The sequence below is a fragment of the Heterocephalus glaber genome, unplaced genomic scaffold (assembly GCF_053883595.1).
Source record: "Heterocephalus glaber isolate CG9 unplaced genomic scaffold, H.glaber_assembly_v1.0 deba00001460, whole genome shotgun sequence".
NCBI classification, from domain to species: domain Eukaryota; kingdom Metazoa; phylum Chordata; class Mammalia; order Rodentia; family Bathyergidae; genus Heterocephalus; species Heterocephalus glaber.
The window spans coordinates 10750074-10765208 of NW_028258307.1; the positions used below are offsets into that span (position 1 = coordinate 10750074).

At 43.6% G+C, this 15135-nt stretch overlaps 1 protein-coding gene across 9 annotated transcripts in view; it reads left to right on the plus strand.

Annotated features, from left to right (window-relative positions):
* Csgalnact1 (chondroitin sulfate N-acetylgalactosaminyltransferase 1) overlaps positions 1-15135 on the plus strand; it is a 316784-nt gene that overhangs the window by 294009 nt on the left and 7640 nt on the right. For all 9 annotated transcript variants that reach the window (XM_013073455.3, XM_087216875.1, XM_087216876.1 and 6 more), the window contains 2 exons: positions 8423-8601; positions 9461-9555. In XM_013073455.3, the coding sequence (XP_012928909.1) occupies positions 8423-8601; positions 9461-9555 (274 nt within the window). The remainder of the gene's footprint in view (positions 1-8422; positions 8602-9460; positions 9556-15135) is intronic.

Here is a 15135-nt window from a genome sequence, read left to right on the forward strand (position 1 = left end):
CCTGAGCCTAACCACAGGCATCAAAAAGCAAGAAAATGGCAGACCAATATCTCTTATAAATATAAATGCAAAATTTCTCAAGAAAATACTAGCAAACTGACTCTTGCACTTTTTATAAAAAAGGATTATGCCCTGTACCGAACTGAGGTTTATCCCAAGAATGCAAGCTTAGCATAATATATAAAACGCAATTTTTTATTTATTATCATATTATATCATATTAATACACTGAAGAATCAAAACTATGTGTCCAACTCAGAATACATAGAAAAAGCATGTGACAAAAATCCAACACTCTTTCATGATAACAGCACTGAACTTGCTAGGACTAGAACTTCAACTTTATAAGGGGCATAAATGTGTACACCAACTCACATAAAAAGAGTAGACTTGATGAATTATTAAAAGCTTTCCCCATAAGATCAGAAATGATACCCAAACATCTCTAGCTATGAGAGAAAATATTATTGCTCTCATTAGTTATCATAGTTATGTCTCTCTCATTGCTGAGACAAAATACCTGACACCCAAAATTAAAGGGAAAAGGTTTATTTAGCTCACAGTTTGTAGAGGTTTCAGTCCATAGTTGGCTGGCTCCAAGGCAGAGTGGCATGGCAGAGGGCCTTCACAGAGGAGAAACAGTTCATTGCATGCAAAAGACAGCAAAAGCAACAAAGAATTTTAACAGTATCCTTCTTCCCCCTTTATCTTATCCAGACTGCTCAGGGCAGGTAGCACTCACACCTTTAATCCTAGTGCTCTTGAGCTGAGCATGGCACCATGAATCAGTTCCAGTGTCACACACTGTAGATCCAGCCACCTCTGAAAAAGCCTCACTTATGACTGCATGAGGCTTTGGGGGGGTGGACATCGAAACACAAATCATAACATTTATATTCACCATTTTACTAAAGGTCTTGCAAGGACAATTGAACATTTAGACTGGAAAGGAAGAAATGAAACTATTTCTATTCACAAGTGACCTGATCTTATAGATAGAACATTATGAAAAGGCCATAAAAAACAGTTGGGGCTAATAGACAAAATCAGCAAAGTTGTGAGCAATGAGATCTATGCACAAAGTTAACTGTGTTTCAGTGTACTTGCAATGAACAGTCTGAAAATGAAATTAAGAAAATATTGAACTCTAACAGCATCAAAAAGAATAAAATTCTTAGAAATACATTTAACAAAAGAAGTGCAAGACTTTTACTCTGAAAACTGTAACACATCATAGGAAAGAATTTTTTAAAAGGGCAGAATAGATGGAAAGACATCCCATGTTCATGGTTTGGTACAGACAATATTGTTTAGATGCAGTATTCATCAAATTGATTTGAGGTTCTCAATACAATTCTTACTGAAATGCATCTGGCTTTTTTTGTAGAAATGCACACGCTTATCCTAAAATTCACATGGAAATGCAAGGGACCCAAAACAGCCAAAACAATCTTGAGAGAGACAACGAAGTTGAAGGACTCACATCCAAATTTCAAAACTACTTATAAAATGATAGTATTATAAATTGTGGTACTGGAATGAGGATAGACATATTGTTTAATGGAATAGAATTTGAGAGTCAAGAAAAAACTTAGAAATTTATAGTCAATTTTTAGCAGGAGAGCCAGTATCATGTGAAGTGAATAGTTATTTCAGGAATGGTTCTAGAACAACTGGACATCCACATCCAGAAGAATAAAAGTTGTCATCTATATGTAGTATATCTATATCACATCATATAAAAAATGAATCAAAATAGCTCAAAAGCCTAAATGTAAAAACTATAACTGACTCTTCATAACCTTAGATTAGGCAATGGTTTCATAGATAGGACATCTAAAGCACAAACAACTAAAGAACAAGCAGATAAATTGAACTTTTGTGTAACCAAGAAAATAAAAAGACAATTTACCTAGTGGGAGAAAATACTTGCAACTCAAATCTAATAAGGGTTTAGTATTAAGTATATAGAGAGAACATTTATAATTCAACAGTAAAAAGGCAAATGACTCAATTGAAAAATGGACAAAAGGTTTGAATGGACATTTATCCAAAGACAGTATATAAATGGCCAATGAATACTTTGTGGTGATGGTGACCATCATTTGTCGTTAGAGAAATACAGGTCAAGCCACAGTGTAAATCATACCCCTGGGATGGCTAATATCCAAGTCAGTCATAAGTCTCACTGAGGATGTGAAGAAATTGGAACTCTTGTCCATTGCTGTTGGAAATGTAAAATGGTGCAGCTATCGTGGAATACAGTTTGGCGGTTCTTTAAATAGTTAAATGTAGAATTACCTCCTACCCAGCAGTTCCAGTTCCAAGAATTTACCCAATTGAATGGAAAATATGTATTCACATAAATAATCATAGATAAATGTTCATAGCAGCATTGTTCACAATATCCAAAAGGTGTAAACAATCTAAATGTTCAAGCTGATAATCGATAAATAAAATGCATTATATTCATCCAATGGAGCATTTTTCAGCCATAAAAAGCAGCGAAGTATTGATACATGCTCCATTGTGAATAATCTTCAAAAACATTCAGCTAAATGAATGAAGGCAGACCCAAAAAATCAATAATGCATGATTTCACTTACATGAAATATCCAGAATAAGAAAATCCATAGGATAAGAAAATCCATAGAGTACAGCACAGGATCCACCATGCACAGGTGCTGTGCTGGGGGAGCCGCCTCCAGGCCTAGAGAAGAAGGTCCCCAGTGTTGTACACATGGGTGACATGCAGGCAGGAAAAGCGTGCCTTAGGGTGAAGACCAAAAGCAGAAGCAGGAAGTGTGTATCAAATCATATATCCATGCATTACGGAGCAAGGAGAAGCTGTGGGTGCATGAAAGATTGTGCATCCCCACAGTGACACCCGCGGTCTGTGTGATGCTGTCCTTCCCCCCCCAGGCTGACCGCTTCCCCCGGGGCAGGGAGTGAGGGCTCCCTAAATGGGGAGGAAGCCTCGCTTCCTGATGCACTGCAGCTGAGGCAGGAAAGTTGGTGTTCTGGTCATGTAGCCACCCACCCCCTATTTTTTATTCTAAACTGCATGATGGGTGCCAAACCTTTGAATTTCTTTTTTTGAGCATCAGGAAATTTGTTAGCTGCCGATGACGACTTTGATTTTCTTATTCAAAACAAAAGGGAAATAATATGCCTGCAGTGAAGAAGAAAGAAATGGCAGTCTGCACATATGGCCTGAACGAGGTGAATTCTAATAAACTGGGTCCTGCATCACAACCAGCCACTCTGGGCTTTAAGCACATCATTTGCTCCTCTTAATGAGCCATTCTTCATTTTCATGTGAAATTGTAGAACCAGTGGAAACCCAAAGACAGAGTTCCCCAAAGAATCTTGCTAAAACCAGCTTGTGGAAGCTCAGAATCTAGGGAATTCTAAATTGATTGTTGAAAGTGCTTACTGTAAAAAACTAGGTGATAACATATTTAGTTTCAAATTCTTCATTGCATTCACATGTCTTCAGTAAGTAGAGCTCATAATTTTTTGTATTTAGAGCTATAATTAAATTTTAAACTATACATTGGCTTTAACACTAGTCTCTGAGTATATTTCTAAAGGGTTTTTTTTCCTAATAAAGGGGTATTGTGCAAAGTGTCATATTAAGAGAATTTCCTTGCAGTTGTGGGAAAAAGTCGTATTAGGGTAAATCATATTAGACAGCAAGATCTTTTATCATGTTTAATCCAGCAATTCTGGGAAATGCAAGTCAATTAGGGAAATTAAATCTCCAGTAGGAGCAGCCTCTTGCTCTTTATAACCTCTATAAAAATGATGATGTGTAGCCAAGGAGTCCCTGTGCACCAGATTGATTATATTGAAGAAGGAATTGAGTGGGAAATTCAAGAGTTTCATCAGTTAATAATATGATTGAAGAAGAAAAAAAAGAACAAATAATTATGAGCAAATCATATAGTCTTTTGGATTGGGTACTTAGATTCATAATAGGACATTATCTAACATTAGTACCCCCATTCTATGACGATAAAGCCCATGTCTTACTCCATCATGACTCTGGGCGTGTCACTAAATATTTTGTTACATTGGCTGGGTAAAATTAAATATTTCAAACCAGTTTTCATCTTATTTTTCTCAGCTGTCTGGTTTTCTGTTATTTTCCATCTTCTTAAAAGCTAAGGTTTGTGCCTATCATTCAGAATCCATTGGTCACAGCTTCTTTTTGATATGGGATGTGGTGTGGGTCTATTTACAGTGAGGCTTCCCTGGGGGCCCCTGAGCAGGCTGTGCCTTCCTGGTAAGGGACAGGCATCCCCAGACAGCACCTCCTTCAGGATGGACCTGAAATGAGCCATGGGTCTTGAATGAATGAGATTTTCGCAGCAGTGGATGAAGAAAGCACATGCTGAGGAGGAAACACTCAGCAGCTACAGGAGGCCCTGCTGGCCCCTGCCTTGGTGGCTAGGCAACCATGCACATCTATTCCTGGCTGGTCACTGTGGGAAGGGGTGACAGAGAACCAAGCCTGGTACCTGACTGTGCAGTTGAGCAGTCTGCATGTAGGGTTGTAGCCCTGTAGCCATGGTGTGGATAACCCCTGATCCACCCTACCACACACTGTTGGGCAAATCAGTATTTCAAGCCGACATGTCATTGCCTTGCTGCATGGACAGGGTGCACTTTCATCTAGCAGTGCAGGCCCTGTGCCCCATGAGCAGTGTTTCACAATGAAAATGTGGAGATAAGGGGCCTGACTTGCTTGAAGAAGCCAATTGCTAGTCATCCTGCTGCAGCCTGTGTTTTTGAGGCACATGGCTTGTGCTGGTGAGTTTGAGATGAGGGTGCCCCACTTCTGGGCCCAGGAGGTTTGGGGATATATTCTTCTGTCTGCTTTGGAAAAGGGAGGAAGTGAAGTTGTCCTGATTCTTTCTCTTCTATTTCCAGCTCAGCTCCCTTTCCCCACAGAGAGCTTAGTGATTATCAGAGGTCTTTCCCAGTGGCCAGGAAGCAAAAGGAATGGTTCTTCCTAATTGTTTGTTAAAGAAAATGGACTTAAAGCCCTTGATGGCCAGGCGGGAAACCACAGATGTATGACACATTTAGCACTCTGGGCCTCCCCATGCCTGTGACTGGCTGACGGTCTTCCCACACCAGCCATGCCCCTGTCCTCACCCTGCCTTCTGTGTGGACTCACATCCTGCTGCCCAATCGGGACCTGGCGAGTTGTCAGGGCTTTGGAAAGGGGCCAGCATGGATCCAGGCTGCCAGGCCAGCAGTCATGGGGTACTTTGCCTCCTGGCCTGGTTGCTTGGGGTGGATGAGGAAGCCAGGCAAGGCCACAGGGGTCAGAGTGCTGTGTGCACAGGGGATGGCCAGTGCCATTGTGGACTGGTTCCGCACATGCTCCAGGGAAACAAGGCGTGGACAGAGGGATCCATCCCCTGGGCCATCACTCTCAGACTTGTCCTGGTGAGGGATGCTGTGGCCTGTGCACACACTGGAGTGTGGATTGATGTGCGTTTTCAGAGTAGATAGTGCCTCAGAAATAGCATGGAGGGTCTCATCCTTGTAGAGAGGTTGAATGAAGAGAAAGGATAGAAATTGCCTTTTGTGATAGACCAGATAAAGGGCTCCCCAGTACCCATACTTCTGAATTCTATCTTGAAGCAATACACTGAAGCATAGAGGCTGATGTTTGAAGATTTTTTTAAACTTGATTCTTCCAAATTATAACCATCTCAAACCCCATGAGCTGTTCCCTCTCCTTTCTCCAGTGAGTATTATGCTAGTCCAGGCCCCTTGCCCCAGCCCTCTGCTATGGTGGAGCAGAGAACAGCATATATTAGGGGGCAGTGCAAGCTAAGGCTTAGGGGATTTTGTGCAGAACGAAGTAGATTAATTTCTGTGCTAGGCAGGTATATGTACTAGATTGTTAGTCTTCTCTTTGTAGCATTCAACCTTCTCTCTAGCATTCCTTCGTGATTAATCACCCACAGGCTTGTCATACCTTCAACACTGCTAGTTTAGTATCTACTGCTGCCTTGTATTCTTAACTGTTCAATATGATTTAGCATTCATAAATATTTGATGTATCTATACAAATGATTAGAAGGGGAAATTCCTGGTGTTCCTTTAATGCAGTGTATTAAGGAAACTGCATGCCTCTTGCCTTAGCAAAAGTTACTTGCTATTGTTCAAATAAAAAGTATTTTTAGGTTTGAAGTCTCTAGTGGTTTATTCTGGAAACCCTCCCAGAAGAGGTACCTGAATTATGAGTCAGATTCAACCCAAATGAATAAGGGCTGTCTCCTTCATTATGCTTTGGAATGTCCTCTCTTCTCTGCACATTAGCTGCAGACATCTCTGTGGTCAGAGGAGCAGGGATTCCCAAGGCAGTAAACTTGAAGAAAGAGAACTCTCACGGGCTGTTAAAGCACGGAAGCACTCTGGGTGGTGACAAACACCTTTGAGACCTGACTGGAGAGGCCCTTAGACGAACAGGTGAAAATCCAGGCCTGTGTTGTGGGGAAAGCTTCCTTAGCAACTGAACAAACAGGAATGGAGAAATGGATTGAGCTTATGTACAGCAGCTGGGCTGTAGAAAGCGCTGGGCGATACAAAGGTCCCTTTCAGAGACCCCTGCCACCTACATGTCATTGAAAACAGGGAAGTGGTGCTGTCTTTAGTGCCAGACCTAATACTCAAAAAGCTCTGGAGCATAACTTCAGTGCTGCTAACAACAGAATATGAACTGAGGCTCATGTATCCTGAGAAAGGGTTCTCAGATAAAGTTCTGAAAGAGGAGAATTGCTCAGAGACAGAGCAGGGCTGAAGTGAATACAGGATCATAGAAAAAGAAAGTAACAGATTGTAAAAGGATCTTAGAGCTCTGTAACCAATGGATTTGTGATAATGAAACCAAGGCAAGAGAGAGAGTGCCGTCCTGAAAAAATTAGAGGCAGAGCAAGAGTTAGAACCATTCATGCATTCACTCTTTAATTCAGAAACAACGAGTGAGTACCTGGTGTTGACCAGGTACATCTTATATGCCCTAGATATAGGCTTCCTGACTCATAGATGAGTGCTCTTCTCATCCTAAGGCCTCTTGCCTTGATCTCTATCTTGAAAGGTCTGTCTAGCATCGGACTCAGCTAAGGTTGGGCCCACAGATTCCCTAGATAAAAAAATCAAGCTCCTTCTCAGATCTGAAAGAGGACAAGTCAAAGAAGCGAGAGCAGAACTGGTTCTACCTATTAAATCACCAGATGCCAGTACAACTTAGCATGTTTAAAGTTGATGACTATATTTGTTTTGACCTTGTAACCAAGATAGTTGCTGGGAATACATCCAGTCTTTTAAAAATAGAAATGGGCTCCCGTGCCTTTTAAACACAGCAAGACTAGAGAAAAGTTGGGAAATGGTGGGGCTGGACCAGGTAGGGGAGGGAGGGTAGAGGAAACTGTTGTGAAAAGAACAATGATGTTGGCAAGAGGTAGGAGACAGGAACTGGTCCTCTTGTGATATCTGATGGAAGACAGTGCCTGTCCCACTTGCACTAAATGCATTCTGCTTTGCTCAAGACACTGCATTTCGGCAGGTTCCGCTGTTTCTTGGAAATATCTTGGCTTCACCATGCAAAGCCTGGGAATTCTCGCCAGTGCTAATGACAGCAATAGCTGGTACTTGAAGCATGCCTTGTGTTCTTGGCATCGCTTATCTAACGAGTCACTCTGAGAAATAGTTAAGGAAGGTGTTATTATTCCCATTTTGCAGATAAGGCAACTAGGGTGCAGGCAGATTAATGAGCTTGCCTGCCTCAAGGAGCTAATAAACAACAAGTCAGGTCTGAGGCTGTTCTTGCCTTCTGACTTCAAACCAGTCATTTTTCCTGCCTTGCTCTACTTCTTTACCTGAGGGTGGGGAAGGAATCCAGGGTTCAATCTGCACTGAGACAGATACATCTCAAGAACATTTTGTCTGGTTTGTGGATTTGAATACAGATGAGAAGATGGTGGGAGAGGCCTTTCCATAGTGATTTCATGTCCTGGGCTGAGTGGGTTCATTTGGGTGCTGGAGAAAGCATAGAGATTTTCCTAAACTGTGCTCCTAGTTTCACTGCTTCAGGTTTTCTCCTTTACAAAGAGCATTCACTACAGATGATAGTACAGATTTCCATATGGGGAAATTGCCAGAGAAACAAGAAATAAAATCTGATTAAAAGTTTTCTAGGTATTCTTGGTTTGTCTAATCCTAGTGGTTTCTGTTGAGTTGGGTCCATTCTGTACCGGCAATGCCTGTGTGGTCCCAGTGCCCTTGGGGTTGCAGAAGAAAAAGCAAGAGGTGGATGTCCCTGTCCGTGTGAATTCAGCAGCCTGGCCAGCATGGACACGGGAGTGACTGAACCTGACCTTCCTTTTCTCTTCCCTTCTAGAGCTGCCAACTTCAGGAACTTCACATTCATCCAACTGAATGGAGAATTTTCCCGGGGAAAGGGACTCGATGTCGGAGCCCGTTTCTGGAAGGGCAGCAACGTCCTTCTATTTTTCTGTGACGTGGACATTTATTTCACCTCAGAGTTCCTCAACACGTGCAGGCTGAACACACAGCCAGGTCTGGGGCTTCTGTTTCTCGTCCAGGGTGCATTCAGGGCCCTCACCCCAGGCATTTTTTGCTGCACAGTTTACTCTGAGTCTTCCTTCAGAGTGAACCCGTTTTATCCCTGTGACAACGAAAAAGACAGTCATCTGGTTTGACTTTTTCCAATGGGTGCTGGATGGCAGGCCTGTGAAACACTAATTTCAGGGCTTTGCATCAAGTTTGAGTGTCTCACCCCTGTCCTGTTTTTTCTGGATCATCCACAGGAGAAAATGTGGGGAGGACTTGGACCTGGACAAGCTGCTTGGGTTCAAAGGGGAAAAAATACCTGTGAGCAAATACCAAGGGAGGGAGGGCTGTGGGCAGGAAGAACCCACAATATGAAAACTGCTTCCATAAGCTTGACTCAGGCAGAGCTGATAATCAGCTAAGAGCTACTGGCATGGCCAAGTCAGTTGCTAAAATACAGACATTCTTCCATGTAAACTGGTGAAGGGCAACTGACCTGGGCTGTCCAAGTCTGCTTCTGCTCAGAGTCCCCTTGGGCTCCCCGGCAGCCCTGAAGATGGCCTCGGGAGCCAGCTTTGGGGGAAGGGCACCCCGACTCTGAGCCACACCCACTCCTTCTGGAGGATGCCAGGGCCAGAGCCACTGACTGTTAATATTTTACATACTGTTTCTGTGCTGGGAAGACGGAAATATTCAAGCATCCGTAGTCCACCCAGTGCTACACTTCTAGCATCTGGAGTTGAGAGAAAGGAAAAAAGAAAAGTGGATGTAAATATCTGGGATGTTGCAGAGGGCTGAATGTCAATGAACAAAATGAATAGTTGAATCTGTCACATTTAGCCAATGTGTGTTTTCTGGTTTGTAGGGAAGAAGGTGTTTTATCCAGTCCTCTTTAGTCAGTACAACCCTGGTATAATCTACGGCCATCACGATGCCATCCCACCTCTGGAACAGCAGCTGGTGAGTAATTACCCCTCAGATGCCTTTTTGTGACTCCCTTTCATGTCTCTCTCATTACCAGGGGCACCTGACCGTGAGGAAAGGCGAGTGGAAATCTGTGGAGTGATTCCCTTAGTAGCTTTTAAGTTTGGGAGATGTTCTGGCCTTTGCTCCCAGCGTCTTGTTGATTAAAAGTTCTTGCAATATTTAAAAGTGGAAAATAAATAGGAACACTACCTTCCAGGAAGGTAATTTCACACCTTCATAGTTTTCTTCTATGGTTTGGGGGAACTCGTATTACTCCATTATGGCTGGAGCACATTTTCAAAAATCTTGCCAGGAAAGAAAGGTGTGAGATTTATGTTTCCATTGTGAGGTGGAAAATAGATGTTAGAAAGGGGTGGACAACCCCAGGCCCATGGGGGTGCGTCCCTGACCCTTGGCCTTCCCCACTGTCACCATTGGTGCCCATCACTGTGCCTGGGTGCACATTGACATCAGAGGAGTCATGGCAAGGTGGCTGTCTGAGGAGGAGGAGTCGAGGAGGGACTCCTCTGCTTCAGTCAAGATCCTGCCTGCAGAATGATGGGTAGGGAAGCCATGCAGTCTCCAGAGTCTCCGTGAACAGTGATGTCTGTGTCACCACATCCATTCCCCAGGGGAGCAGCACAGGCAGCAGGGGGATGAGGCCAACTGAAAGGTGATTTCTGTGCTGCGTGTGGCCATGCCCCTCCCAGACTCAACTTCCCATTACACAGGCTCTTCTGACCTGTGGAGGATATGTTCCAAGACCCCCAGTAGATGCCTGAAACCTCAGCTAGTACTAAACCCTCTATGTACCCTGCTTTTCCCCACATACACATCCCTGTAATAAAGTTTTAATTTGCAAATTAGGCACAGTAAGAAATAACAATAGAGTAATAATGAAAATACAGTAAACGTCATTTACAACTCATGAATTGCTTATTGCTGCAGTTCTTCATTGAACATTTCTAGACTGTGATTGATTTTGGTAGCTGCAACCTCAGCTAAGGGAGGACTACTCTATTACTGCCAGCATCTGCATGCTGGGCTGTGGTCTTTCCTGCAGGGATGTTGGCTGGCTTGTGCACAGCTGTGTTCGGGCTTAGGCTGAGTCTCAGCAGGCCGTTATCCTTGTCTTGGGTAGCTCTACCTCCTGTTGTGGCAAAGCCGAGTTGCTCCCCACTGAATACCCCGCAGGGAGGAGAAAGGAGCTCCGGTGCAGAATGTGAAGATAGATATGACCAAGTCTCTCTTGCCCCTGTGCCACACGAGAGTAAACAGGTTTCCGCTGTAAATATGGATTTCATGTATTTCCAGGAAATTCTTTTAGGCGACTGACTCTGGGTTTAAGCTTCCAGAAGTAGCAAAACCTGTTCTCTGCAGGCCCATCCTATGCCCCTCACTTTCCTGCATTCGGTTAACCTCTGGCAGCTGAAGTGATGAGCCTTTCCAGAGCATGGATGCTTTGGGCACCTTAGTGTACAACTGGATGTGTTTCTCCCTCACATTCGCACTTGGTTTCAGTGGCTCAACCCGGGTGGCACACCAGGGAAGAGAGCACGCTCTTTCCCCGTGATATTTTAACATCATAGATGTTCTGTGTATCTGTCGATGTGCTGTATCTGTATCTGTGCTTCATACATAAAAAAGCACTCATTTTTACTCCCCAAGAACCAATTCTCATCTTCTTACAAGCAGTATCTCCCCCGTGGAGTCAGAAACTTCTTGTTTCCTTTCCTAAGAGTTTAAGAGGGAAATAGGATAGAGACAGCATTCGTTTTCTTTCAATCAATCAGTGTTCCTTTGGTTTTAAATTTGACATCAGATGTGATTAATGTTTCCAGTCCAAACTCATGAACACTTTATTTGCTTCCAAGGAGCTCTTTTCATTTCACAACCTGTAAGTCTTATCCTTCCATTATTACTTCTGCAGAGAAGGAGGTACACCGGCAAGTCAGAGAGACATCCCGCTTCAGCAGGTCTCTCAGATCCTCAGACTTAGTGGTCAAGGCAGAAACAACTCAGAATCCTTGAGTGCACACTAGAGGCTCTGAATTGTCCTGCATCCTTTGACATTTACTTCTGAAAACACGCGGACCTCATAACTTTCCTAGTTCAGTATTTGTGATTATTTAGGCTAATGAATCACAGCAACTTGAAAGTTGGCCAATCCTAAAAGAACCCTAAAAGAAAAATATGAGTATGCTGTTTGCTGGACAAAGCATTTCATAAGCACATGCTCCCTCCCAAAGGCGAATCCACCTGCTGCTGGAGGACGGCAAATGTTTCATATACCCTCAGGGGCTCTGTGAGAGATTTTGCTTACTTTTTCTTTCTATCAAGGAGGGATAACTAGTCCAAGATTGTACAACTAGCCTGTGGAAGAGCTCAGCCCCAAGCCAGGATTTTTCACACTAGTGAAGTGGAAATAGATTTGCTGAAGATCAAGATGAGAGCTGAAGTGTAAAGAAAATATCCTGACAAAAACTCCAAAGGTGAACATCAAACTGCAGAAATTAATATAATGGAGGCAGAGTATGTAGGTGATAAGAAGGTATAAAATAAAAAGTAATGACCAGAGGTAGATAAATTAGGAAAGGATTCCTCCTGAGGGTACATTTTGGCTCAGTCTTGAAAAAGATGCTGCACATATATTAACAAATCCTGATAGCCTTCCCCTGGAATACATCAGAATCACAGATGAAGGGGAACACAGGTCTAAAATGCGACTGTAATAAAAGTTACTTACTTATGCAAATAAGAGACAACCTCCCCCAGCAGCCCTGCAAATATGACCTCATTTGTCAGTGTGCTGGTTATTTCGTCTCATGACTATTGCTGCTGTCATTTTATAGTTTGGCTGCAGATACAAGCAAAGGAACAAATTTATGATTTTTCTGTATGTTCAGACAACTTGTTTCTTTACCTTTGAGTACAGATCATTAGTAATAAGTGACATCATGGGATTTTATACTAACGTATAATCTTTTAAGCTTTAAAATGTGAGATAAAACTTGCCAATGCTGTAATGTAGACACAACTTGCAGAGAAAGGTATGATTATAATTTAAGTAAATGTATCCTTTAGGCATTTCACTCTTCTGGTCACACATTTTTAGTTCTTCATTAGGTCCCTGCAGGAAGAACCTACTGGTTCTATGTTTAGATTCTGACCCTCCTCTATACTCCAAATTTCCCTTTACCCTCTGCTAGAGAAATGTTTCAAAAACACCAATTATTTCTATTAAAAAAATCCTTTATAGCATAAAGCCAGTCACCTGCTGGTAAATGTTTAACAACCCACTCTCTGAAAGAGGGAATGGAGCCCTGATTGATGGCATTTGCCAATTTCCATGGCATAAATATTGCCACCATGACCTATCTTGGGTTACCATATGACATCACCAGACACAGCTCACACATCCTTGTGAGCTGGCCCTAGCTGGCTCCAGTTTGGCACCACAAGCCCTGATTCCTTGTTGGGATTAATTGTCCACCACAAATTCCCAACCTGATTACATACAAAATCTCCATAAACTCACCACCTGGCACCTGGTACCAGCTCAATAGACCCCCAAGCCAGCCCTGCTGCAGTCCTGCAAGCCACACCTGCTCCTAGTCCTTGGACTGTCCTTGCACTTCAGGGCCCTCTCACCAGTTCTAGTATCCTCAGTGTCTGACACAGCATGTCTGTCTGCCCCATGGTGATCCCATCACTTAAGCCTGATGGCCATGTGTTGCCCTGGTCAGAGGGTGAACAGTATGCTGGCTCCTGCCTTCACCCCCTCCAACTCCCTTCTACCAATATACTACTGCTGATCCAGGCTTCAGCCTTTTACAATTGCCTACCGAGCATAGTCCATCCAGTACATCCTTGCAGTATATTGTTATTTATTCCAAAAGCATACACTCACTAAGTAACAAAAATAATATTATTCATTGCCCTTTCATGAGCCCACTGTGTGCCCACATTATCCCACATTATGTAAGGCATCATTGTTTTCAGTTCATCCAGGAGGAATTTGAGTGCTTCTGTCACTTGTTCAGACTCCCACAGCTGCTGAGTGGCCGAGGCGGGAACTCAGGTGCCAAGTCTTGGAGCTGAGCCTGGACTGAGGGTGCTGAGGGACAGGAGATACATCCTTTGCCTGCAGAGTGCTTGGAACATGACAGAGAGTCTAGATCCTGGAAATGAGAGCATCCTGCTCAGCATGGCACACCTAGAAGACCCAATCATAGCTATGCATGTTGGCACACGCCTGTAATCCCAGTACTCTGAGAGGCTGGGGGAGGAGGACTGCAAGTTCCAGACCAACCTGGCCAACTTAGCAACTTGGTGAGACCCTGTCTCAAAATAAAAAAGAGAGCTGAGCATGTCGATCACTGAGGACGCTTTGAATTCATGTCCTGGTACCAAAAAAAAATCATTTTTATGCAGATAATGATAAAAGAAGACTTGCAGAAAAATGTGACTTAGTACAAACCTGGAAGGAGGAGGCTTTTGAGTTCATCCTTAAATGAATTCTTTGAGTGGCTCCAAAGTACTTATTTTTCAAGAAATGGATCTGAGATTGCCACAGCAATCTTAGGATTGCTCTGGACTCGACTGCAGTAGGCTGATTGAAGGTGAACAAGTCTTTCTAGCCCTGTAGCAGGAGGCCACAAGAAGAGGACGTGCAGCCCTCCTGGATCCTATGCATAGTGATCACGGAGCCCTCAGGCTAATAAAAAATATACAGTGCAGTCCCCAGGCAGACCCAGCAATGCTCACAGCTCATGGTGCTCAGTGCTCACAGGGAAGGACCTGCTGCATAAGTCATATGCCCCAGAGCAAAATGAAAATGGAGACCCTTTTCCCAAAAGTATTATAGAATTTTCAGACAGTAACAGCAAGAGTGGGGTCTTCTAAGCCTGGGGCCCTGTGTGACTGCGTGGGTCTCATCCCCATACCCAGTCCAGCTCACAGGGGTCCCTGGTGAATCCAAGGCTGGCCAGACCAGTCCTGGGGCTCTGTAAAGCCTGCTTTAGAGGAGATACTCTGCCTGAGTGTTTGTTATTTACTATTTCAGGGTCCAGCTTGCCTCATGGGCAGTTGTCCAAGGCAGCCCCATTCCCGTTAAGGCAGCCAGGTGCTGCCTGCCTTCCAGCTCCCTGTGCAACTGCAAGGTGGACACTTTCCACAGCTCTGGGGAGAGACGCTGATTTGTGCTTTGTGTTTTGGTCCTAACAGAAAATAATCACCCTTCATGTGGATCACCCACAGAGCTGTGGCTCTGCAAACTTCCTGTGGGAAAGCCAGCCTGATAACTGTCCTTCTGCAGAGGACTCAGGCCCTGCATGCTCTGAGGTGGGGAGGGAAGGCGTGCAAAGAGAGTGGGATGAGGCCAGGGCTTTTGAAACACATTATAAAGATGAGGTTGGCATGCCGGAATAGTGGTGCACACTCATAATCCCAGCTAACTCGGAAGGCCGAGACAGGAGGATCAGAAGTTTAAGGACAGCCTGGGCGACTTATGAGATCTTGTCTCAAAATTAAAAAATTTTTAAATGGGCTGGGGATGGATATAGTTCAGTTTCA